The sequence below is a fragment of the Microcaecilia unicolor genome, chromosome 2 (assembly GCF_901765095.1).
Source record: "Microcaecilia unicolor chromosome 2, aMicUni1.1, whole genome shotgun sequence".
NCBI classification, from domain to species: domain Eukaryota; kingdom Metazoa; phylum Chordata; class Amphibia; order Gymnophiona; family Siphonopidae; genus Microcaecilia; species Microcaecilia unicolor.
In genome coordinates, this window is record NC_044032.1 from 188,879,535 (window position 1) to 188,904,672 (window position 25,138).

The following is a 25,138-nucleotide window of genomic DNA, read 5'->3' on the forward strand; positions in this document are numbered from 1 at the left end:
CCTTCACCACGCCTCCAACACGCCCCCATCAACTTTACCCATTTCCGCGACGGATTGCAGTTGGAAACGCCCAAAATCGTCTTTCGATTATACCGATTTGGGCGCCCACGGGAGAAAGACGCCCATCTCCCGATTTGGGTCGCAATATAGGCGTTTTTCTCTTTCGATTATAAGCTGGATAGCATCCCAATCCAAATATGGATGTAAACATCTCATTTGTCTCAACCTAATTGATTGTACCACTAAGGAATTTTCACACTGAAGAACTCATTCTGATAGTTTGTGATAAGCTACAGCATGATCAACAGTGTCAAAATTACTTACTGTAATTGATTACAGATAGAGTGTGAGGGAGTTTTAAGTGGCAATGTAGTTTAGTATAAGAAGGCAAACAGCAGAAAACGGTCGTATTTTGTCAACAGTAAATAACTACTTTTAGTACCTAGCAGCTCAAGCGAGAGAATTTTTTTTCAATGTACAAGAAAGATTTAAGCTAAGTAAACAATATATTTAGTAAAGAAGAATAAAACAAAACACAGGTGGTAAAGCAGCTTACAGTGAAACAAGCTGGCCAAGCACAAAGATAATTAAATATATAGCCAGGAGATCTTAGCTTTTAAAAGAACTGTAGTGATCCTTCTTAAAAGAAAGCTTCATGTGTGCTTTCAGAACTTGTTCTACAGATGTTTCATGTTCAAGGCTCTAGCCTCTTCCTTAAAGACCCAAGCCTTTCAACAATTATCCAGGTAAAAAGGAGTCAATTAAACAAGTCCAGATCCTGAGTATTGCTGAGTCATTATGGAAATATAACAATAGATTTAAAATAAACCATCTCTATTCAATCGCCAATCAGAGCAAGCAGATAGAGCTAGAGATTTTTATTTAAACCCAAATATACCTATTCATACCCTTCTGTTATTTTCTGTGTATTGTAGAATAAGAAGGCAATTTGCTTGAATATACAGGCTAATGCTGGGAAGGTCTGCCTTTTACAACATTGCTCTGCAAAGGTCTTCCTGCTGCCTCTCTGTGGCTGTCTAGGGGCCTTTTACTAAAGGGTTGGCATGCGGCAACAGGCTTGCCATGCGCCAATCCAGAATTACTGCCGGGCGTCCCGAGTGAGGGGGGGGGGGGGGGGGGGAATGGCGGTTGGGCTCGGCGCTATTTCTCGGTGGCCCTGGATATTCATCCAGTGGCAGTCAGCGTTTTTTTGGCTGTCACTGGCTTAATCCCTGGTTATTCAATCCTGGGCCATATCCAGACACTAACATTGAATATCTGAACATATCTACTGAGAATTTAGACAACAATAATATATTTTCTTGCAGCGTTTTTTTCCATCCAAGAGAGATAAGAGCCAATATCCTTCAAAGTAAAATTTTGTAGCACTGCTGGGTCAATGTTAGAAGAAAAAGAATCAGCTGAAAGTTTTATTGGTGCTGGAACCGGTAACTACCACGACTCAAGCCAGCTGATGTCATACATGGGTCCTGAAGGATCATCTAAGAACTCTGCCCTGCTGCAGCTCCATGGGAAGATCTTGGTTATAGAAAAGTACCTTTTGCTTGCAGTCACTACCACGTCTCAAGCTGACGGCACACGTAGGTCCTGAGGGATAATTTAAGAACTCTGCCCTGCTGCAAGACCATAGGGGCACTCCCCTTTGTAATACTGAGGAGCCAGGAGTAGGATAGGCTTTGTTTTTTGTGATTGCCTTTATGGGGAAGCGGAAAAGTGGAAGATGATCGGCAAGGAAGATTGAGTCCGGTACCTGTAAGAGCATGTATCTTCTATGACTTTGTTCCCTGGGTCTTGTGCTGTGAATAGTCTATCAGAAGCCCCTCTCTCTTCTGGTATAAGAACCCCACTTCTCCAGCCTGCAATTGTGTTGGAAAAGTTGCTACCTTCTGAAGCTGTAGGTTAAAGCTTATTTATCAGAGGTGGGGGTCTTCTTCTGCTTCCCTGACACTGCTCTTTCTTTTGATAATATATGTTGTTGAAGGGGTGGAGTTCTTCCACCCCAAAACAAGGAGACTTTTGCAGAGGAAATACCACTTACAGTTTCAGAGTTTGCGGGGCCAGGTAATGCTTTAATATGTTGGTCCATCGGTTCTTTAACTGGAGCTGTCATCTTCTTTGCACCCCCTCCCTTTTCTCTTTCCCATTCGCCCTTGATCGAAGATACTCCCCTTCTTCTGGCTCCTTCTTGATGCCTAAGGGACTCCAAAGGGGTATGGTGTGCCCCTTTGAGTACGCCCTTTTGGGCACTTGCCAGCTCTGAAGATATAGGGGCCGATATTCAGACTGCAGAAGGTACTACTACTAGCCCGGTTAACTCCCACGGTCAGCGGTGAGACCAGATATTCCATGCCAGGCTGTTTCCAGTGACCAGCATTGAATATCCAGTTTATTTTTGACTGGTTTAAACTTAACCAGCCAAACCAATATTCAGCGCTGGCCGGTTAAGTTTAAACCAGCCAAAGATAGGCCTGCTGTTTCAGTGGTTCGGTTCAGCCACCAAATGTAGCTGGCAATGTGCGATATAACCGGTTAGCCACTAAACACTGACTGGGAATATTCAGCAGGAGATAACTGGCTATCTCCTCTTGAATATTTGTGGATAACTGGTTAAGCGCTATTTAACAGACCAGGAGTCATTCCTGGCCAGTTAAATAGCACTGAATATTGGGGGGAGGGGAAATAATGTCTGGGAGGCTTTGTTGCTGATCTCAGCTGCCAGATTATATCTATGGAGATGTCTGCACCAACCAAGCTCGCACAGCCCATTCCTCCAGGCAAACAGAGATCTCCATAATTTAATCCTTACTCCAAATGGAAGCAAAGTGAAATATCATGGAGGCTGAAGAATGTGTTAGAACTAATCGATTCAATGTGTTAAGTTTGCTTTACTGTCTGTTCTAGATATTTCTTCCTTTTGCAATACGACTAACTTAATTTTCTCTGTTCCAGCTTGTCCGCCTGCGCACTGGGGCCCAAACTGCATTCATACCTGCAACTGCCACAATGGAGCATTTTGCAGTGCCTATGATGGAGAGTGTAAATGTGCTGCTGGGTGGACAGGCCTCTATTGTACTCAAAGTGAGCAAAAGTTTTTTCTTCTTCTATAATTACTCCTGTAATGAAAGTAATATGCCAATAGCAAAACAGTAAAACATTAACCCATTTTCCTTCAATTTATGTTACATATCTGCAGTGTGTTTTTTCTAGCAAAAAAGGTGCCGGTACTCAAATGCCAGGCCAACCTTCTGGGGTAGGGTGATCACCGAGGGACCCACCCCACAATAGCCAGGCCCCCTGCAACCAGTCACAGAATCTATAACAAGGCAGAATTGGTGTGCAGGGCCTGAGCTCTTTCATTAAAATTTGGGGACCATGGGTCAATTTTAGCAGATAGTGGAAAAGGTGCCGGTACGCAATACCCCCAAGTACCCCCTCCAAAAAAGCCCTGCATACATGTTTACAAAGGGGGCAATTCTATAAAGTGATGCCTAAATGTACTACTACTACTGGTCATTTCTATAACGCTACTAGACAAAAACAGTGCTGTACACACTATATGCAGGTACTTTCTCTGCCCATAGAGGGCTTAAAATCTAAGCTTTTGTATCCGGGACAATGGAAGGTTAAGGTGATCTTTTACTAAGGTACACTGAAAAATGGCCTGCACTAGTGTAGGCACGTTTTGGACAGGCGCAGATCCATTTTTCAATGTACCTGTAAAAAAGGCCTTTTGGGGGGAGGGGGCAAAAATGGACGTGCGGCAAAATAAAAATTGGCGCGCGTCCATCTTGGGTTCTGAGACCGCCACCTAGCCACTTAGCGGTAAGGTGTCATGCATTAACCAGGCAGTAATCATCAACGCATATACACCACCGATTGCCGCTCGGTTAGCGCTGTGCATTCCAAAATTTAAAAATTTTTTGGACGTGTGTACTAGATGCACATAAAAAACTGAATTACCACCCAGGCCACACGGTAGTTCCAAATTGGCTTGCGTTGTGCACACATAAGCACCTACGCAGCTTAGTAAAATGGCTGCTAAGTGACTTGCCCAAGGTCACAGGGAGCTGCAGTGGGAATTGAACCTAGGTTGCCAGGATCAAAGCCCGCTGCACTAACCATTAGGCGGCTACTCCATGATAAACCTCATAAAATTACCACCCAGAAACAGTACCAGCCTATCCCGAACTTATTTAAATCTGCATTATCCAGACTGCAATGGACTTAGATACAAATCAACTTAAGCATCCAGCTTTTTTACATTAGTACACAACTGTGGAACGCAATGCCCAAAACCGTGAGATCTATCCATAACCATCTTAACTTCAGGAAACTACTGAAAACCAACTTGTTTAAGAAGGCCTACCCCCCCTGACCCAAATTCACTTCCTACTTCATGTGACACAACAAAATATGAACCGTACTAGATTTCTATAACTACCCTCTTTTTATTTCCTTGTTGTTTTATACTGATGTTTGTTACATGCTTTCTACTGTACTATGTATTTGTATTATTGAACCAGAGTCTACCTCTACGCTATTGTGTAAGCCACATTGAGCCTGCAACTAAGTGGAATAATGTGGGATATAAATGTGTCAAATAAATAAATGGGAATGCTTGGTGCCAATTCTATAATAATAGTGCAAAGCCACTTTGGTGCACCAAAATGTAGGCATGACAGCTTACACCAGGTAAGTGTACCTTACAATGAGTGCATCTGATACTATACTATAAGGTGCACATGTCTCTAGGCAGAATATTCATGACACACCTATGCTCCACCCACCGGTAGAGCCTATTTGCTGTTTTGTGCCATGAGACTAGCACACCAGTTTTATAGCATAGCACCTAACACATACACTTGCAATCAACAATTAAGGGTGCCAACCCCTTGCATTTGTTCTTGTATTCTATAAAACGTGGCACACAATTGGAGCCTAACTTTAGGTGCTATTTATAGAATTACCCTTCACATTTTCATACAGGTTGATATTCAGCTGTCCCAGTTGGTGTGTTTTTAAAAACAAGGTGGTTAAAGATAATCTAAATGTTCTGTGCTGGTATCTGGATTGCAGTTGGTGCTGAATATCAGTGCAGTATGGTCAGTGCTAGCTTGCTTGCTGAATAAGTGTCTGGATAACATTAGTGTAGCTTTTGGCTGTCCTAAAGATATCTGGATAATTATCCAGAGAGCCGGCTGAATATTATGAGTCTCTATAACTTCCACTTCTGCCCATGCTCCGCCCATGCACTACTCCGGGTAGTACCGAGGCTGTCTGATAGGATACAAGTGCAATAAATAAATAAATATTCAGCAGCGTATCCAAATATTGCTATTGAATATCTATGGATAGCAGAGTCTAAGCCAACAACAAATATCAGGCCTATAATTTCTTTCTAGATGTCTTCCATAGAGAGCTGTGGTATCTTCTGCCAGTTTTATTTTTTATTATATTTGTACCCCATGCTTTCCCACTCATGGCAGGCTCAATGCAGCTTACATATTATATACAGGTACTTATTTGTACCTGGAGCAATGGAGGGTTAAGTGACTTGCCCAGAGTCACAAGGAGCTGCCTGTGCCTGAAGTGGGAATTGAACTCAGTTCCCTAGGACCAGAGTCCACCACCGTAACCACTAGGCCACTCCTTTCCTCTGATCTCTTCTTTCTCATTGCTCCTTCCCAGTCTCTGTAACACATTCCTATGTCATTTAACCTAACAAAGGGATTGAAATTAGATTTTTAACGCTGTAATCAGAGAATGAGGCCTATACTTACATGCTTGTATTGTTTGCTACTTGCCAGTGGAATATTGCGTGAATTTTAAGAAATTGAATCTAGATTTTTAAATCTGTTGTGGGCAGGGAATGTCTAATTTGAAGGGCCTCCTGCTTTCATATATGTGTAAGTGCCCCGTGAGATCTTCTCAGGGTGCATTACTGTGTAACAGTCTCTTTAAGGAAGTGAAATTCACTTGCACATGGGTGTGAGCATTTACTTGTATTGATCTTTAGCTTTGGACCAAAGTACCTCATGAACTAAGTCAGAAAACAACAAGGCATGTGATCCGCCAAATTCAGTGAGGAAGATAAAACAAGGAGGCAGATCTTGTAAAAAAAAAAAAACCACAGTCTTTTATTCAGACTGAGAGCTTTTTGCTGAATAAAAGACTGTGTTCTTTTACAAGATCAGCCTCCTTGTTTTATTTTCCTCATGAACTAAAGGCATCAGAAGATTATTTATCCCTTAGGAAGAAGGTTAAGGCCTGGCCTTTTGCCAGGTGTGAACTTTCAGTTCCTGCAACCCAGAAGTTTGATAAGGGCACCGTTTGACATTTTATAGATTTGTTTGAATTGATCTTTTTTTTTTTTAATTATGCTGTTTTTCCCCATGGGTTTCCTTATATTTATTGAGGTTATTATGTTTTAATCTGTTTTAAGATTCTCTACTTTTATATCGTAACTTGATTGGATGACTGTAGTATGGCTTCTTGGATTATTAATTTGTATTTATTTTTATGCACTTTATTATAATCAGGTAGATATTTAAAGCAATTTAACTAGTCAGAAATGGTTCCTGGCCAGTTAAATTGCCTGTTTGAAGCTAACCAGTCATTTTCAGCAGCACATAACTAGTTAGTGCCACTGAAAATGTCTGGTTAGCGCCTACGTCAAAACTGGCTATTTTGGGGGGTGTTCTAGGGGTGGAGTCAGCTATTGGCATGTTAAGAGCAGATATTCAGCATTTAACTGGCCAGAGGAACAACATAAATAGGACTACATAAAAGTCAGTCTTATCTTTGTGGTGCCCCATAGTTGGTTAAGAGCTGAATATCGTACTTAACCGACTATGTTTTAGCAGGAGACACCATTCTCCTCGACTGTTACAAGTGCAGCAGAACGTGTCCCAAGCAGTGTCAGGATCCTTCCCCTGCACCAGGTAGAATTTGCAGCCTTCCAGACAGTTCTGAATCAACCTTTAATTGGACTTACCACTACCAGATACTTCCCCCAAGCTCACAGTGTCCACAAGTCTTACCACAGATGAGAGAGGCTCAGGGCTGATTCTGTGCCCCACACTCTCCAGCAAATCTCTTTCTTTTCTTCTTTTTTTTTTTAAGGTTGTTATGCTGGAAAAGGAGTGCTCCACAGGAAACAGGGAAGAGTGGAAGGGAGGGAATAAGTAAATTCATGGGGTACCACAGAGAGGACCAGAAGCAAAGCACTCAGACCCAGAGGCAGAAAAGCGTGTCCATCCAACTGCTGGAGATAGAAAATACTGAGAAGCTGGACTGGATGCCAAGACAGATATGTCTCAATTCAGTTTTCAGTTCTCTACCTGCTGGGACACAGCTATCCCACAGGTTCTGGAATAGTGGGAAGTTACATAATATAAATGTTTTCTCCTATCTTGATGATTAGCTGATCAAGAACATGTCTCATGAAGGAGCTCAGGGATCCATGGGCACAACTATCTGAGTACAAGAGTCACTAGAGTTTGTTGTAAATTATTCCAGATTTCAATGAAGCCAACTCAATTGGAATTCATAGGAGACCTGCCTGACACGACCCGAGTAAAGGTCTTTCTGCCACAAGAAAGGATTACCACACTGGTGTCCATAGTGAAATGGAAATAATGTCATCAAGGGCTTGTTGAAGATATTGGGCCACATAACTTTGACAGTATATGTAACTCCCCTGGCACATCTCAGAATGAAGCAAGCCCAATGGACCTTAAGCATGCAATAGGCCTCTCAAAAACTCTGGTGCATAGCTTGTGTCACCAACACTCTATCCTGGTGGATTGTCCAATCCAGTCTAGCTAAAGGACTATCCTTCCAAATTCCTCCTGTTTAGTTATTTAGTTTATTCAGTGTTTGATTAATTGCCTTTCACAAAAAGTTACATCAAGGTGGTTTAGAATTCATGCTAAAAATGGGCTAAAATACAGTATATTGAGGCAAAAATTCAACAAACAAAATCAAACACAAAAATAAAAGCTAGGCAACAGAGAAACAAACAATTGTCTTAAATAAATCAAGGAGAGGATATTTACAAACTGTGGTTTTGCACACCTATCCAAAGTTCTGTTTTAAGATAGTGTTGGATTTTCACCATAATCCTTCGTCCTGCTAATAATTTTCTTTTGGCTTCACACTCACAAAAATGAAAGTGCCTTGCAAACATTGGATTGCAGATGAGCCTTAGCCACCTTCTTGGAATGGACTAAAGCCCTTAGAAAGTCAACCCAGTTTTTTTGCTTCTCTTGCTCTCAGTAAACCTAGAATGTCATCACCAAACACATACTATCCAGTTGGTTAGAAGAGTGCATTTCCTTCAGTCCTCCAGAATCTCTTTGAGGATTAGAATCCAACTCTATCCTCTTAGGCCCCTACGCTTCACTTCTAGACTGCCTTCCAAAAGAGTAAAAATATGGAAATGGCTAGTTGCCACCAAAAATATATTGGTATCTGCTGTTTGCAGTGCTTTTCATATTGATTATATCTTCCCTTTTTTCTGTTGTGTGCAGCCTGTAGCTAGGGAGTCCCATCTGTCAGGACTTGCTACCCTGCTTTTGTTAATCCTTAAAGAAAACCAAGTTACTTACCTCTAGCAGGTGTTCTCTGTGGACAGCAAGATACCCCACTTACACACCACTTCCCCAAGGAGTTGTACTCTATTCTAAAATTGAATAAAGTCAAAGTAGTCCCAGTGTGACAACAGCAGGCAGGAAGTGACACATATGCATAGTGAGGTTTTTCAAAAGCTTCTAGAAAATGTGTAAGCTGAAAGAGCTATTTCTTGCACTGAGCTCTGTTGGTAACATCACCCATCAGTGAGGAGTTTTATCCTGCTCTCCTTGAAGAACACTTGCTACAGGTGTGTAACTTGGTTTTCTCTCCCTCACCAGACACTATTGCCTGTCCATGGGCTGAAAGGACCTGTCCCCTGAAGCTTAGCCACAAAGTTGCTTGTTGGTCAACCATAGTAGCAGCAATCTTTCCTCCCTGCCTCTGTGGTACACCCATGTCCAAATGGCTCCAACAAATGGGAGATCTGGGCCCAAATCCCTTGTGTTGTAAGATTATTTTTAAGTGGTTGTTTAGTTATTGCTAAGTCTTAACTAAAGGCATAAAAGAAGAGTTTGAGAGATTTGGTGGTAATCTCCTGTTCTGTACCTGCAAATATAGCTCCCCATCTTACCCTCCCTCTGCTCTTTCCAATAATAAGAAGAGAACAAGGAGGTAGAGTTTCTCTCCACACATCTACAAAAACATAAACATGCAGCCTCAAAGGGAGTATATTGCACAGGCACGAAACAGTTAAACTGACCACTCTAATGCATTTACGAGGTCCCTGCTGATAAATAATGATCCCTGGCTTTCTTTGCTTAAACATGTGTGCTTCATACTGAAACAATCTCTTTGTTAAGAACTGGAATTCAATGTACCATTTTTTTTTTATTCTTCAAGATCCAGAAAGTAATGTGTAGGAACTTTGTCAAAAGCCTCATTCGTATGTTAATTGCTTGTGGAATGCTTACTCCCCTTCTGTTTCTGCTTTTTCTGCAGGGTGTCCGCTGGGTTTTTATGGGAAAGACTGTGCCTCAGTATGCCAGTGTCAGAACGGAGCAGACTGTGATCACATATCAGGGCAGTGTACCTGCCGCACAGGTTTTATGGGGAAATACTGTGAACAGAGTGAGTGTGTAATAAAACCTGACAAAAGTGACACAATAGTAACAGCCTAATTAATACATCCTGCTTCTCACCCTTTTTGGCTAACATCCGAGCTATTAGCTTAGGACAGACCCTTGCTAGTCTTTTGGCTGAGACTGAGAACTTGGGTTATATTGGAACTCAGATGGAGGTTAACACTCTGCCACCCAGCCCACCAGGGGCATAAGACATCCGATTTTGGGTGGGCCTGAGCCCAAAGTGGGTGGGTGTGAGAAACCTGTTCCCCCCCTTTCCTGCCTGACAGCTCTTCCTCCCCTTCCCTGCAGGTGCTCTGGGGTCTCTCAACTCCACCTCAAACGCCTCCATACCTTTGAAATCTTTCAGTTATTGGCCGGCAGCGAGCAGCAACTCGTACCCGCTGCTCATGCTGGCCCCAAGCCATCCCTCTGATGCAACTTCCTATTTCTGCACAGACAGAACCAGGGCAGAGGAAAGGCTCTGGGCTGACTCAAGCAGCGAGTACAAGTCGCTGTTTGCTGCCAGCCAGGAACTGAAAGATTTAAAAGATACGGAGGGGATGGGGGTGGAGTTGAGAGACCCCAGAATGGCTGCAGAGTTGAGGAGGGGAGAGAGAGAGGCTGGGAATCTTCAGCTGGCGGGACTGGGAGCCCTGCCGGACATGTCAGAGATACACCACTGCTGTGTTCAACCAGGCCCACCCATGGCTACGCCACTGCAGCCCACCAGGGGATATGAAACCATTTCAGTCCTGGCCAAAGTGGGAATGTTAAAAATCCTGTGTAAAGAAAAGATTAAAAAAAAAAGGTTAAACCTTCTATAGATCAAGCAGTGGGAATATGAAATAACAACTAAGAACCCCTTCTGAGTAAGGCTGCATCACATGGCCATTTCTTACATAGGGATGACAGACTGCCGCAACACTGATTAGTAATACCCTCAAAGAAACAATCTCTTTCTTAAAACAGCCAGTGTGAGAAGGAGTATAGAATGCACATTTTACTAATGCAGATTTATCTGCAAAGAATATTGTGGTGCACTTTCTTCTTTTAGGGACCCTTAAGTGCACTAAGATCTGGGCTTAACACACTGTACCATGGGATTTTACCACATTCAAAGCCAAAATCGAATGTAGCTCTCTGGATGATCTTAAATGCCTTGCTTACACTTTTTTCCCTTTGCAGACGTTTTTATTGCTTTTTCAAGCCTTTTAGTTGTTTTAAGAAAAGTTGTTTAACATTTGTTCATTTTTTAATTCCTTTGGACAACAGTCTGTAAAATGTGAAATATCGTCTATGCCTCCTGCTGTTCTGTCATGGAAGTACATGTGGACAACACCAATAATTCTCAATTTAAGTGTTGCTACTGTATAAATCTTGAACACTTTAAAAGACTTTTATATAAATAATCATGCATCAGTTCGCATACATGCCAACATGCTTACACTGGTGAGTGAAAATTTAAGAAGAAAAAAGCAAGAAATCTCATCACCTCCCACTGAATATATGTGAGCAAGTAAACTTTCAGGACAGACTAAAGTATAATGGCATATCCCTATTAAATTAGCAGCTCTTGTTCTTGGTTACCTATTCATTTAGAAATATATTTTCTTTTTACTCTTGTTGTAAGCAGAGTGCCCAGCAGGAACATATGGGTATGGCTGTCGACAGGTTTGTGACTGTCTGAACAACTCCACATGTGACCATATCACAGGAACCTGCTACTGCAACCCTGGTTGGAAAGGTGCACGGTGTGATCAAGGTAAAATATAAATTGTTCCCTTCCCCCATGGTAAAATAAAGCACCGTGACTGAATGGAAAAGATCAGGTGTCACATGCAGTGAATGGCTGGTCAGTGGGTTGAGATCCTGGGGAACCAGGTTCAGTTCCCTCTGCAGCTCCATGTGACCCTGGACAAGTCACTTAACCCTCCATTGCCCCAGGTTCAACAGTAGTACAATGTACTATCTAGACTGTGAGCCCAATAGGGACAGACCCAGTACCTGTAAAGTGAAGCTGTAAACCGCTGAGGTCTAAGTGGTATGTAAATACTCAAATGAAAATGAATTAAATTCATTTGCATGACTTGGATCGTATTTCTGAGCTCACTCTGCCCAAAAGTCTACAAAGAAGAATGGAATACACAGTAAGGAACTTAAGGGCCCTTTTACTAAGCCACGTTGGCGCCTACTACGCGCACACAGCATGCGTCAGTTTGGAACTACCGCCCGGCTACCACGTGGCCCCGGTTGTAATTCCATTTTTTACACGTGTCCACTACGTACGTCCGAAAATTTTTTTTATTTTCAAACATACAGCGGTAACTGGGCGGTAAGTGGCAATGTATCCGCGTTGACAATTACCACCCGGTTAACGTGTGAGACCTTACCGCTAAGTGAATGGGTGGCAGTAAGGTCTCAGACCCGAAATGGACATGCGCCAATTTTTTATTTTGCTTCACGTCCATTTTCAGCCAAGAAAAAAAATAAAAGCATTTTTACAGGCGCACTAAAAAATGGATCTGTGCGCGTCCAAAAACACTTGCCCACACTAGCGTGGGCCATTTTTCAGTGCACCTTAGTAAAGATTAAGGACAGCCTTATTGCCTTCTACAGCGCAGATGCTTACTGTCTGGGTTGGGGACCAGTCTTTAAAAGTATTTCTAAACAGTTTTTATTATATCTTATTGCTTTCCTGTATTTGGGAGCAGTTTTCAAATAGCCTACATTGTTCATTGTTGCAAAGTTCTTCGGTACTTTTACCCTTCATCTTTCAACAATTTTCAAAGGGAAAGTGTATGAGGCCATTCACTTTGAAATATGCCATAGGTACATTTGTGAGTTGAACTCTGGTCCTCGACATTTCATGCCTTAGGCATCGGTCATTTTTGTTATACCATACTAACTTGGCTCAGGCTTCCCCTTTTAAAAGTATAGAGTAGCTTAGTGAATAGAGAAGCAGGTTGTGCATGAAGATAGCCAGGGTTCTCTCACTGACACTCTTTCTGGAAAATTCCAGAGCCAAAATTAGAGAGTGGTAACCAGGGCAATTGCCTAGGCCCCCATGCCTCAAGGACCCCCAAGCCTGCCTCAGGCTAAAGGAAGAATACTTTAAATGGGGGCTTTCGGGTCCCCTTGCTAGTTTCTGTCTTGAGCCCCTGCATATCCAGCACCTGGGTAATTCTGTGACAGATACCTATCAAAGGTGCTATTTAGAGTGTTTATTTTAAGCCTACTTTATAAAGCACAGTTAAGTACCTAGGAAAACCAAACATAAAAAAAGATATTCACATTCAATCCTATCAATGTTTTTTCATCATCTAGTGATAGGACTTTGAATATTGGCCAGTATGTTATTATAACCCTGCATAAAGCCTCAGTGCACTTTAGTGTATTGACCCCAGTGTTTATGTGAGTTTGGAAATCTGGTGATCTGAAACTTTTTGAAATACCAATATGTTAGAGAGATCTTTTCAGAAACAGGGAATCAGTACCAAATTTGTTATGTATGACACGTCACTTCAGTTCTTCTGTGTAGCCAACTGGAAATCACACACCGGTTCTACAGACGTGCTAAATGTTCTGTATTTTGGTGTCTCTGGGAAGCTTTGCAATGAGATGTACATCCATTATTTTTTATACTTCATGCTAAAGCCTTCCTTGCTCAACCTGTCTCTCTCTCTTTCTCTGTTGTGCAGCAGGAGTAATTATAGTTGGGAACCTGAACAGCTTAAGCCGCACAAGTACTGCCGTCCCTGCTGACTCCTACCAGATTGGCGCCATCGCAGGCATCATTATCCTTGTGTTGGTTATCCTGTTCCTGCTGGCACTGTTCATCATTTACAGACACAAGCAAAAGGGGAAAGAGGCAACCATGCCAGCTGTGACCTACACCCCTGCCCTGAGGGGCATCAATGCTGACTATACTCACTCTGGTAAGGAGCAAAAGGTACTGGGAGAGGAAGGATCATCACATCCAAGCTTATGCAAGTACCTTCCTTTAAACTCTATAAACTGTGTCAGAGGAGGAGTTAATCTTCATTTGGAAGCAGTTTGTTTCCAAAACCCATCTATTCAAACAGATTTACCCAAATGATTTGACCTACCATAAGCAAATATAAGCAACCAATCCATTTACTGGTTCATCTAATCATTAACAACAATGGCTCAGAAATTACCTCCTACCAATCTTCTTACCCTCCATGCTCTTCCCCTACCTCTTCTTCATCGCTCCACTTCCTTACCTATCCCTATCCTTTCTCTCATACCGCTTTTATCCCATTTACCCTTGTTTATTTGTCCTACCACATACCTCCTTTGTTGATTCAGATACTACAGATTGTATTCTCTTGTTACTATGTAAGCCGCATTGAGCCTGCGATGAGCGGGAAAGCGCGGGATACAAATGTAATAAATAATAAATAAAACTAAGAAAAATCCTCCAAGACTCAGAAGCTGGAAGTTCTGGGCCTAAAAGATTTAAGGGCAAATCTATAAATTGGTGCCTGAAGATAGGGTGCCATTTGGGCCATAAGTTATAGAATAATAGCACTTATGCATGTGATTGGTGCCATAAATTGGCATTTACAACTCTAAGTGCTAGGCACTATTCCGTAACATACATGCCAGAATTACTTAGCATGTACATAAGAACATAAGAATAGCCATATTGGGTCAGACCAATGGTCCATCTACCCCAGGATCCTGTTTCCAACAGTGGCCAATCCAGATCACAAGTACCTGATAGAATCCCAAATAGTAACAAGATTCATCCTATTGATCCTAGGTGCAAGCAGTGGCTTTCCTTGTATCCATCTCATTAGCAGACTATGGACTTGTTGTCCAACAATTTGTCCAAACCTTTTTTAAATCAGATTATGCTGCTGTTACCACAGCCTCTGGCAACGAGTTCCAGAGATTACCTATTTGTTGAGTGAAAAAATATTTCGTTCTATTTGTTTTAAAATATTTCCATGTAACTTCATTGAGTGTCCCCTAGTCTTTGTACTTTTTTGAAAGAGTAGAAAATCAATTCGCTTCTACTCATTCTACACCACTCAGAATTTTGTAGACCTCAATCATATCCCCCCCCCCTCAGTCATCTCTTTTCCAAGCTGAAGAGCGCTAACTTCTTTCACCTTTCCTCATATGAGAGGAGTTCCATCTCCTTTATCATTTTGGTCACTCTTCTTTGAACCTTTTCTAATTCCACTATATCTTTTTTGAGATACGGCGACCAGAATGGAATGCAATACTCAAGGTGAGGTTAAACCATGGTGCGATACAGAGGCATTACAATATTCTTGATCTTATTTACCATCCCTTTCCTAATAAGGAGGGGTGGGGGTGCACAAATGTGTGAAGAGTGGATGTGTATGAGATTCATGTGTGACTTATAGAATAACATGTTATGCACAGTTTAAGGTTCAAGGTTCACATTTAGGCATAATTACTGGCACCGAACTTTAAGTGTACCAATGCAAATTCATACTCGTATTCTATAATGGAATCTTGCTGCATAGATATTATTATAGAATTGGTGCTAAGCACTCGACAGTGGGGCGCCTAAATCTTGGTGCCAATGAATAGAATTGCTAAAATAGTTTTCTTAGAAATAAATGAAATGAAATAGTTTCCCCATTTTTCACTATTTCAGGGTTGTCTCCTTAAAACATGCTTCTACTTTTTTAAATGTGCTTTGCCTATTTCTAAACTTAAATCCCTTATCTTCCTGAAAATATGATTCTTCGCAAAATCTGTCTTTGGGGATTCTGGCAATAAGAACCTGAACAATAAGGCTGATGTTGCTTTAGCTGTACTGTCATTTGACAGCTTTCCTAGAGCAAAGTGTAAAACCATATATTTGCACAATTATTAAACTTCTACTGATGTGAACAAGCCCTCACTTGCCCCAAAGCCTGGCTAAAAAATGTTTTTATGCACATTCTTAATATTTTTCTGTCAGTAGTTGAAGGCAATATCCTGCTCATCATTGTATTTCCCCATCTTTATCTTTCAGACACCATCCCCCACAGTAATGGTGGAAATGCAAACAGTCATTACTTTTCAAACCCCAGCTATCACATGCTTACTCAGTGCTCAAGTGGACCTCATGTCAACAACATGGAAAGGATGGTCCTAGCAAAGGTAAGTTGTAGCAATCTCTCTCTCTCTCTCTCTCTCTCACTATCTTTGTGTTTGTGTATGCAAGGAAAGACTAAATTGTTGCCTGAAAGCTAAATGTTGTGTGTGTGCTTGGTCTGAAACATAAATAGTAAAGTATCAGAACAACAGTTTGGCATTCAAGATCTTACAGCAGTGTACCGAAATATGTCTGTCTCATGTCATGCAAAAATTGCACATACAACACTTGCTTTCAGGTGATGACATGTAGACTATTAAGGAAAGTGGTTCCACTCATCAAAACTTGGGATTAGGGAAATATACAGTCAAAATATAGCGTATCTCAAAAAAGATATAGTGGAATTAGAAAAGGTACAGAGAAAGGCGACAAAAATGATAAAGGGGATGGGATGACTTCCCTGTGAGGAAAGGCTGAAACAGCTTGGGCTCTTCAGCTTGGAGTTGCTGTCAGGCAGGCAGCGCCATAGCAAAGTGTAAGCGCTGCCACAGGGGTGGGAGACTGTGCACAGCAGCTGACAGCATTAAAAGAAGCGCTGCAGGGGTGGGAGAGGGTGAGGAAGTCAGTGGGGTGCTGGCCCAGGAAGGGGAGAGGAGGGAACAGAAGGGTGAAGTGTGCTGGACTTGCCACTGGCAAGTTGCCAGGGGCAGAGGGTTGGAGGGAAGGAAGAGAGGTTTGGGATTTGCAGAGGGGAGGTTGGAAGGAAGGGGAGAGGCTTGGGATTTGCAGAGGGGAGGTTGGAAGGAAGGGGAGAGGCTTGGGATTTGCAGAGGGGAGGTTGGAAGGAAGGGGAGAGGTTTGGGATTTGCAGAGGGGAGGTTGGAGGGAAGGGCAGAGGTTTGGGATTTGCAGAGGGGAAGTTGGAAGGAAGGGGAGAGGTTTGGGATTTGCAGAGGGGAAGTTGGAGGGTAGGGGAGAGGTTTTGGATTTGCAGAGGGGAGGTTGGAGGGAAGGGGAGAGGTTTTGGATTTGCAGGGGGAGGTGGATGGAAGGGGAGAGGTGCTAGATATGCAGGGGGGGGTGAAGGGAAAGGGGAGATGTGCTGGATACGCAGAGGGTTGAAGTGAAGGGGAGAGGTGCTGGACATGTAGGGGGGCTGAATGAAAGGGAAAGAGGTGCTGGACATGTGGGGGGGGGGGGGGGGGGCTGAAGGAAAGGTGCTGGATATGCAGATGATGGCTGAAAGGAAAGGAGACAGATGTGGACCTGCAAGGAGGGCTGCAGCAATGGGAGAAAGGTGCTGGACCTATGGGAGGGGTTAGAGGGAAGGGAGAGAGGTGCAGGGAGAAAGAGCCAGATGCATAAGGGGAAGGAAAGAGAGGAAGAGAAGCTGGTTAGGGGGTGGGATCAGAGAGGAGAGGGACACATTGGTGTGGAGGAGGGAGAAAGGGGACGTAGGGAAGTATACAGATACAGAAGGGAGATGATAGGCATTAGGTGGGAGCATGGGGACAGGGACACAAATGTGAGATGCTGTATTGGGATGGCACATGGGCACAGAGGGGTAATGCCTGACAAGGGGGGGGGGACGGGGATATGGAATAGAGATAAAATGCTGGACACTGGAGAGGGGGGTATATGGACACAGAGGGGGGGGGAGATACCAGACAAGGGGGAGAATAGGAACACAGAAGGGATATGCTGGGCAAGGGGTGCATAGGTGCACAGAGGAATGATGATGGATGAGGGGATATGAACACAGGGGAGATACTGGACAAGGAAATATAGGAAAACAGAGATGGGAGATGGATGATGAACATGAAGAAAGAAGAAATGTCAAATAGGAGACACTGGCAAGTGAGTTAAGAGAAGACAGAGGGAAGCAGAAACCAGAGACTGCAACCAATATGATTTGAGAAAAAATGACCAGACAACAAAAAGGTATAAAAAAATATTTTATTTTCAATGTTGTGAATATAACATGTTGGATTTGAAATGTACATCTTGCCAAAGTCGATGTTAAACATGGCTGGGGTCCAGGACAGAAATCTAGGAAAGGACCCCAAAGTCCATTACCAGGCTGCGCCTTCAGCTTCCAGCATGCAGGCTTTCTATGGCCAAGGAACCAAGCACAATTGCCCTAGTTCCATCCCCTAATACCATCCCTGGCATGTGCCATCTTTATATTTTGCACAGGAGCAAATGCCTTTCTTTCTTGTTTCTCTGGTGTTGTACTACATGCAAGGTCTAGTTTCTTGGGGTTTCCGTTTAATTTATATTTCTAGAGTTTGTGGTCACTTATTCTGTATTTGGCATTTGTGTCTTGTGTGTGTAACTGAGGTATTCTGTTAGCATGAAGTTTCCATGTAGCATTCTGTAGTCATTTGGCTTGTTCAGCTTTCCTGATAAATGTATTTGTATTGTAGGGCCCTTCTATAATATTTAAGGCACTTCTTTTTCATAGTTAGGATCTTTGTTTTTGGAAGTTAGTGTTGGCATGGTAGATTTGCTCTAGGTTCTGAGTGACTTTTGTTTTATAGATTTTTTTAAGGTTAATTTATAATATGTCTGTAATTGAGATTACACTAGAAAACAAAATTTCTTTGTATGATGAGTTTTATGGAGAATTGTCCTTGCTGTGCTCTGTATCCATTGTTGGTGGAGAGCCAGGAGGTTCTCTGGATGCAGAATGTGTGGCTCAATGGGGCTGAATAGTGCAGTCTATTGTACTTCCCTTAGCTCTCAATTGGCCTGCAGCCACTGAAGCCTGCTCTGCAACCCTCATTGAAGTTATGGGGAGTGGGGTAGGGACAGAGTATGAGTGCATCAGGTTGCTGTTTTTTCTCTTTCAAAAAAGTTGGCAACTCTAGTGCCCACCCATCCAACCTGTTGGCCCACCCAAAAATTGCCTTCTGGCTACGCCACTGGATGAAACTACAGTGTAGTAAATTTAAAACAAATCAGAGAAAGTTTTTCTTCACCCAACGCGTAATTAAACTCTGGAATTTGTTGCCAGAGAACATGGTGAAGGCGGTTAGCTTGGCAGAGATTAAAAGGGGTTAGACGGTTTCCTAAAGGACAAGTCCATAAACCGCTACTAAATGGACTTGGGAAAAATCCACAATTCCAGGAATAACATGTATAGAATGTTTGTACATTTGGGAAGCTTGCCAGGTGCCCTTGGCCTGGATTGGCCGCTGTCGTGGACAGGATGCTGGGCTTGATGGACCCTTGGTCTTTTCCCAGTGTGGCATTACTTATGTACTTATGTAACAAATAAATAAACTATCCCAGTTTTTTCACACAATCAGTTCCTATTTGGCCTCTATAAAACTCCAGTTTCGATTGTTTTATTTTGATATTATAACCTTTTAATGCTTTCTTCCATACTTCCTTATTATCCTCTGTTTTATTTTTTCCACATTTGTTCACTCCTTCTACATAATCTTTTTAATTCACTGTTCACTGTTATACCAAGATACCACCTTTTGTCTAATTTATGTTCCTTTTCTTTAAGGCTATTTCATCTAATACTTCCACAGTTCATCCAATTCCAACAAAAAACTAGTAGACTCAGTAGTCAGAGATATGAGTTATGATACATTCCATCCCAAAACTGTTTACCATCAATCTTTCCTTGACTCTCACATGGAGATACTAATGCTCTACTCTTAATACCACTTTCCTTCCAATTGAGAGTAAAGTTCAACCTATAATGATCAGACCATACCAGTCATAATCCTCTATCTTAAACTCTTGAATTTCTAAAAACCTATATGCTAATAGGTCTAACATATGCCTTTTTATGTGAGAAACCGTAAATCCCATAATTGTTGGAAATCCTTAAAGTCTCTAGTGTTCTCCTCACATAAATCACCTAAATGCAAGTTTACATTTCTAATTAAAATTAGAACTAGAAATCACCCTACTTACCTACACCACCTCCAAGTTACCCCAGCCCCTATAAATAAAGCTGACCCCTCCTGTCAGACAAAGACAAAAGAGATACCACACCTACATACATAGAGCTGTTGGAAAGAATTCCACGAGCCATGCTCTGCATGCTTTCCTTACTTGTTACTAAGAGACCTGATAATTCCCCTGACCATTTGCACTAGGCTGCAGTGATGTGCCCCAGGATATAGTGGATCAAAGTTCTACTGGAATTGGATACATGAAAAGATGTCATGTCCCTGTTTTCCTGATGGAGGGCTTGCAGCCTGCATGGTTCATGCTGACTAAACTAAGGATCTTGTATGATCTAAAGCAGCAACTAGGGAGGAAGTAGAAAAGATGGGAAAATAAGATAAACCATTGCCACCTCCTTCCCATATGCCAGTCCAGCAATCTTCAGTTCTTTTTCTAAAATGTACTCCACAGAGTTTATTATTCAGATTGCCGTGAAGAATAGTTTTATTTCAATCTTTGTTTCTTTTATTCCAGAAGTTGAAAAACAGCCAATTTTTTGTTAACCTTAAGAATGTGGATCTTGGGAAAGAGGGCACCATTCTAAACTGTACTGGAACATTGCCTGCAGACTGGAAACATGGAGGCTACCTGAATGAACTTGGTAAGAAAACAATTTTTTTTTCTATAGCGAGAGCCATTAAAGTAAGTTTTGTTCAGAATAAAATGCATTTGTAACCAATTGGAACTGGAAATTTATAATGTTTTTGCACCAGTAAAGAGATTACTGATCTGTAGTTAGCCAAAGAGAGAATATGCTATTTCAATGTGATTGAACAATGCTGAGAGGCTGGGTGATCATTCATGAGCTAGGGCATCAAAAAAGATTCTTCCCTGTCCCCTCCACCATTAAAGACCCAGGTGAAGATATGTGAGGTCTCCCACCCCCTCCACACACACTATCTCACCTATCATCACCTGGGTTCTGAGTGATGGGGGGGGGGGGGGGGAGGAGAAGAATCTTTGAGACCCTAGCTCAGGAATGATCACCCAAACTCTCAGCGTCTTTCAGTCTTTGGTCTCAGGCACTCAACCTAATAAGGCCACAGTTCACTTCTCATAACCATGGTTAAAAATATAAATTTATTCGGTGAATGATAGATCAACACAATTCATCTATTTTCACAGGCAAGAAGTAAAATCAGAAGTGCAAGATAGAAAAACAGGCACTGAGGGGTCCTTTTACTAAGATGCACTGAAAAATGGCCTGCGATAGTGTAGGCGCGTGTTTTGGGCACACGCAGAATCATTTTTCAGCGCTCCTGTAAAAAATGCTTTTTAAAAATTTTTCCAAAAATGGGCATGTGTAAAAATGAAAATTGCCACATGTCCATTTTGAGGCTGAGACCTTACCGCCAGCCATTGACCTAGTGGTAAAGTCTCACGTGGTAACCAGGCGGTAATGACCTACGCACATCAAATGCCACTTGGTGTGCGCCCCTTCCGTGCATCTGAAATATTTTTTGAATGCGCGGACACGCGACAAACATGAAATTACCGCAAGAGCCACGTGGTAGCCGAGTGGTAACTCCATTGTGGCTCACATTGGGCACACATAGACGCTTACGTGGCTTAGTAAAAGGGCATTCTGAAGCCTTCCTCTTGGCATGTTTTCTCTTCACCTTCTTCTCAGGCATCCTCAAAATCCTTCTGCAGGACCTGTCTCTGTAGTTCTACACTCACCAACAAATTTATGTCTCTGGGATCTGAAACAATATCTAATATCAACTCAAAGCTTTGGGTCCCATAAACCTGGGGGGGGGGGGGGGGGGGAAAGGTGGCACAGAGAAGAGGTAGAGGAAGGAAATCTTATCTGATAACCTCAATGGAAAAATTTACTTTTGAATATGTCCATGCTCCCTTGGAACAAAATAGTCTTGCTGGATATCCTATCCCCCAGAAATATCACTTGTCCTAGATCCATCAGCAAGCACTTCTGGCTGTAAGTCCTCTCACTCAGCTATCTTTAGCTGTTCATAGGGCTTTAATACCTACAACCTCCAATGGGTTGTAGCCACAGGTGGGCCTGTGCTCACCATTTTTGCCAAATAACATAATTTTGTATTTTTCTCAGCCATTATAGAATAGCATTCCAGATACCTGGAGCTTAATACAAGAGATTCACAGAAAGCTTAGTCCTATATTTCAATCTACCAGGAGTGGGTTTGAACCCAATTGGATAAATAAGCTGGTGCTGACCCACGTAGAATCTTAAAGACCATGATACAAATGTTGAACTGAACGTGTGTCTCCACTAGCAACCAATTAAGGGCCATCAACTCTATCACTTTTATAAGCAGAAAAAATTAAACAAGCTGCTGTATTCTGAACAGTCTGGATTTTCTTTAAAAGATTAGTTTATGTTTATTCACATGTTTGATATACCACTTGCCAGAAGCTGATTAAAGTGGTTTACAATTATTTAAAAATAAAAATAGAATAGAAAGGATAGATAGCACAAACACACAAGGAAAGCCTGAAAAATACAGGTCAAGACAAAGGGCATGAGGAGCTAATAGCAGAGCGCTTTCTAGACTTATAAACTCATGGGTTTGATGACCCATAGGCCAATTCATACAAGTATGTTTTTAAACTGGATTTAAAATTTTTAAAAGACGGTTCTGATCTGATGTATTTTGGCAGTTCACTCCACAATCTTGGGGCTAGACAGAAGAATGCAAATAAGCACTTGAAAATGATGGCTAATTCTAAATAAACTTTATAGTGTGTCTAATATCAATAAACATAAATAATGTTTAATAAATAGCAGATGGCACTTAATTTAGGGGCACATTACTGAATTATGGGCACTTTACTGAAGCACAGCAAGCCCACCGCAGGCTTGCCACGCAGCGATCCAGCTCCTAAATAGGTGGCGTTAAGGGCTCCGCCTGGAAATGGCTGTGTGGCAAGGGGGCCTCAGTGCATGGGAAACCTGCATGCTGATGCCACCGTAGGGGTCCTTTAACCACAGCTTGGTAAAAGGACCCCCTTAGAGATGGTTCCAAAACGCTATGGCTTTAGTCATATGAAGCCTATTTTGTGGTATTCATTGATCCATATGTAAATCAAACGGTCCCCGGAGCCCAACTTGGTGGATTTCATCAAGACTGCATCAGGGGTTTGGGTAAATGATCCACTGAAACATTCATATGCACTTTGAAGAGTCCTTTGAAAATCAAATTGCTAACTGTGCATCTTAAATAATGGCAGCTTGGCATTTTACCGTTCCTAGTGGATAAAGAAAGCTCTGCCCACTCATGAGTGATGTTACTGCAACAGGAGAAAACTTTATTAACTCCAAATGGACAGGACTCATCCAAAAATAAGAAAATAAATATGTATCTAATGAAGTGACCATACGATGAATATAATCTTAATACAATTCTTCTTATTTGCACACGTCATGAGATATTAGAGGAAGCTTTGTGATTATAACATATTGTGAGTCTAAGTAACAGCTTAAAAAACATGCCGTATTGATGGCTCAGTGATTGAATATGAAAGCTCCTCTTAATTTTCCTTTAATTTTTTGTTTTGCTTGGTGAACCTGAACCTGGAAGCTGGGCTGTGCTGATGGAAAAAGCGTAAGGTCAGATGTTCATAAGAACAGATGATTACAGCTGGCAGGAACTCTGGTGCTGGTGGAGGTGGGTGCAGAGTGTAAACGTTTGCTTGCACTCTGTACCAGGGAGGGAGAGGCTGTCCCATTCTGAGCAGTCTATTAGCTTTCCATGTTAGCAGCCTCCTCCCTCCAAATCCTATAATCGGATGCCATTGTTTCCTCTATAGTGAAATGAAAGATCTCATACTTCTTGTATCCTGTTTACCTGCACAAATGCTTTTTCTTCCTTCTAAAGGTGCTTTTGGTGTTGATAGAGGATACATGGGAAAATCCCTGCAAGGTGATCATATATTTATATCTATATATTACTTGGTAGTGTTTGCATGTGATGGCTGGGTTTTGTGTATAGTGCACATTCATTTTAGACAAAGATTTTCTGTCTCCTTGTTATGATCTCATGTGTTTTTTATTTTTAGCATTTATTGATTTGGTCAGCATTCAGTATGTCTCATGTGAGTCTAGTTACCAAACACAATGACATGTTTTTTATGGCCTTCATATCCCATATCCTCCTGTCAGACATGTTTTGGGGTGGTTGCCACTTTGGGGCCAGGACTTTGAGACTTGCAACAGCAGGGCTTTACTATTTTCCTTCAAAAGCCCACCTTTTTGATGCTGCTTTTAACTCCTAACCCTTATTCACATGTTCAGAACCCTCATTTTATCATCCTCACCTTAATATTCCCTTATCTCTTGTTTGTCCCCTTTGTCTGTCCTAATTAGATTGTAAGCTCTGAGCAGGGACTGTCCCTTCATGTTCAAGTGTACAGCGCTGTGTATGTCTAGTAGTGCTATAGAAATGATAACTAGTAGTAGTAGTTCCTTACTTTTTTTGATGATTGTAATTCTTTTTCTATAATTGTTCTTAATTTTGTTTTTATTTTATGTTGATTATAAATAAACTGCTTAGATAAATTTCTAATAGGCACTATATATAATATATATGAAACCTGAAACTTTTATTATGTCATGCATGAAAACATTGGGGTAGATATTCAAAGCAATTTTAATGGCCAGGAGCCTCTTTTTTTCTGTGGGGCTATTCGTAGATATACAGCGGTACTTAACTGGACAGTGCTGCTGAATATCCCCTCTAACCTCCCATGCCAAAACCAGCTAGTTTGTGGTTGGCCTGGGGGCAGAGTTATGGTGAAGCAGATTTGTCAGTTAGTGGTGATTTTCAGTCCACTAACCATCTGAGCAACTGCATAAATTTAGGACACAAAAAAGGCTGTTCTCACTTTAAGGGGAGTTAACCAGGTGCCGGTCTGAATATGGGTGGTACTGGTTAACTTCCAGGTCCTAGCCAAGGTGGTGCCATCCCCTTCCTCCTACCTCCTCCCCCAGAAACAGAGAATCACAACCCCCCTTGATTCCCCCTCCTTCCCTCCCACCCCCCAGAAACACATAAGCAACCCCCTTTCTGATCCCTCTCACCTCTGAGCATTAGAAGGGCCAGCAGGGCCCAGCTTCACCCCCCCCCCCACTCCCATATGCCTTCCTAGACCTACTTGGACATGTCCTAGTGTTCCAGTGGGATCTGAGGGGCAGGAGCAATGCCCACTCGCTCCTGCCCATGGCAGCTGACTCCTTAAAACAGCATCTGACTCCTTAAAAAGACTCCTCTAGCAGCAGTCTTGCAGAACAGTACATATTTTGACAAACATTTGGATATTATCTATGGAACTCTCAATTTAAATAGCATGTATACACTGAATAAAGTCACAGAATAAACAGCTTCTAATG

General features: G+C 42.1%; 1 protein-coding gene across 3 annotated transcripts in view; it reads left to right on the forward strand.

Annotated features, from left to right (window-relative positions):
• The window catches only part of MEGF10 (multiple EGF like domains 10), a 252,707-nt gene that overhangs the window by 220,063 nt on the left and 7,506 nt on the right, over window positions 1-25,138 (forward strand). The window contains exons 18-24 of one of the 3 annotated variants that reach the window (XM_030193579.1): window positions 2,971-3,099; window positions 9,595-9,723; window positions 11,353-11,481; window positions 13,418-13,654; window positions 15,739-15,866; window positions 20,245-20,371; window positions 23,628-23,672. In XM_030193579.1, coding sequence (XP_030049439.1) covers window positions 2,971-3,099; window positions 9,595-9,723; window positions 11,353-11,481; window positions 13,418-13,654; window positions 15,739-15,866; window positions 20,245-20,371; window positions 23,628-23,672 — 924 coding nt within the window. The remainder of the gene's footprint in view (window positions 1-2,970; window positions 3,100-9,594; window positions 9,724-11,352; window positions 11,482-13,417; window positions 13,655-15,738; window positions 15,867-20,244; window positions 20,372-23,627; window positions 23,673-25,138) is intronic. The other 2 variants (XM_030193577.1, XM_030193578.1) reach the window with 2 other exon arrangements.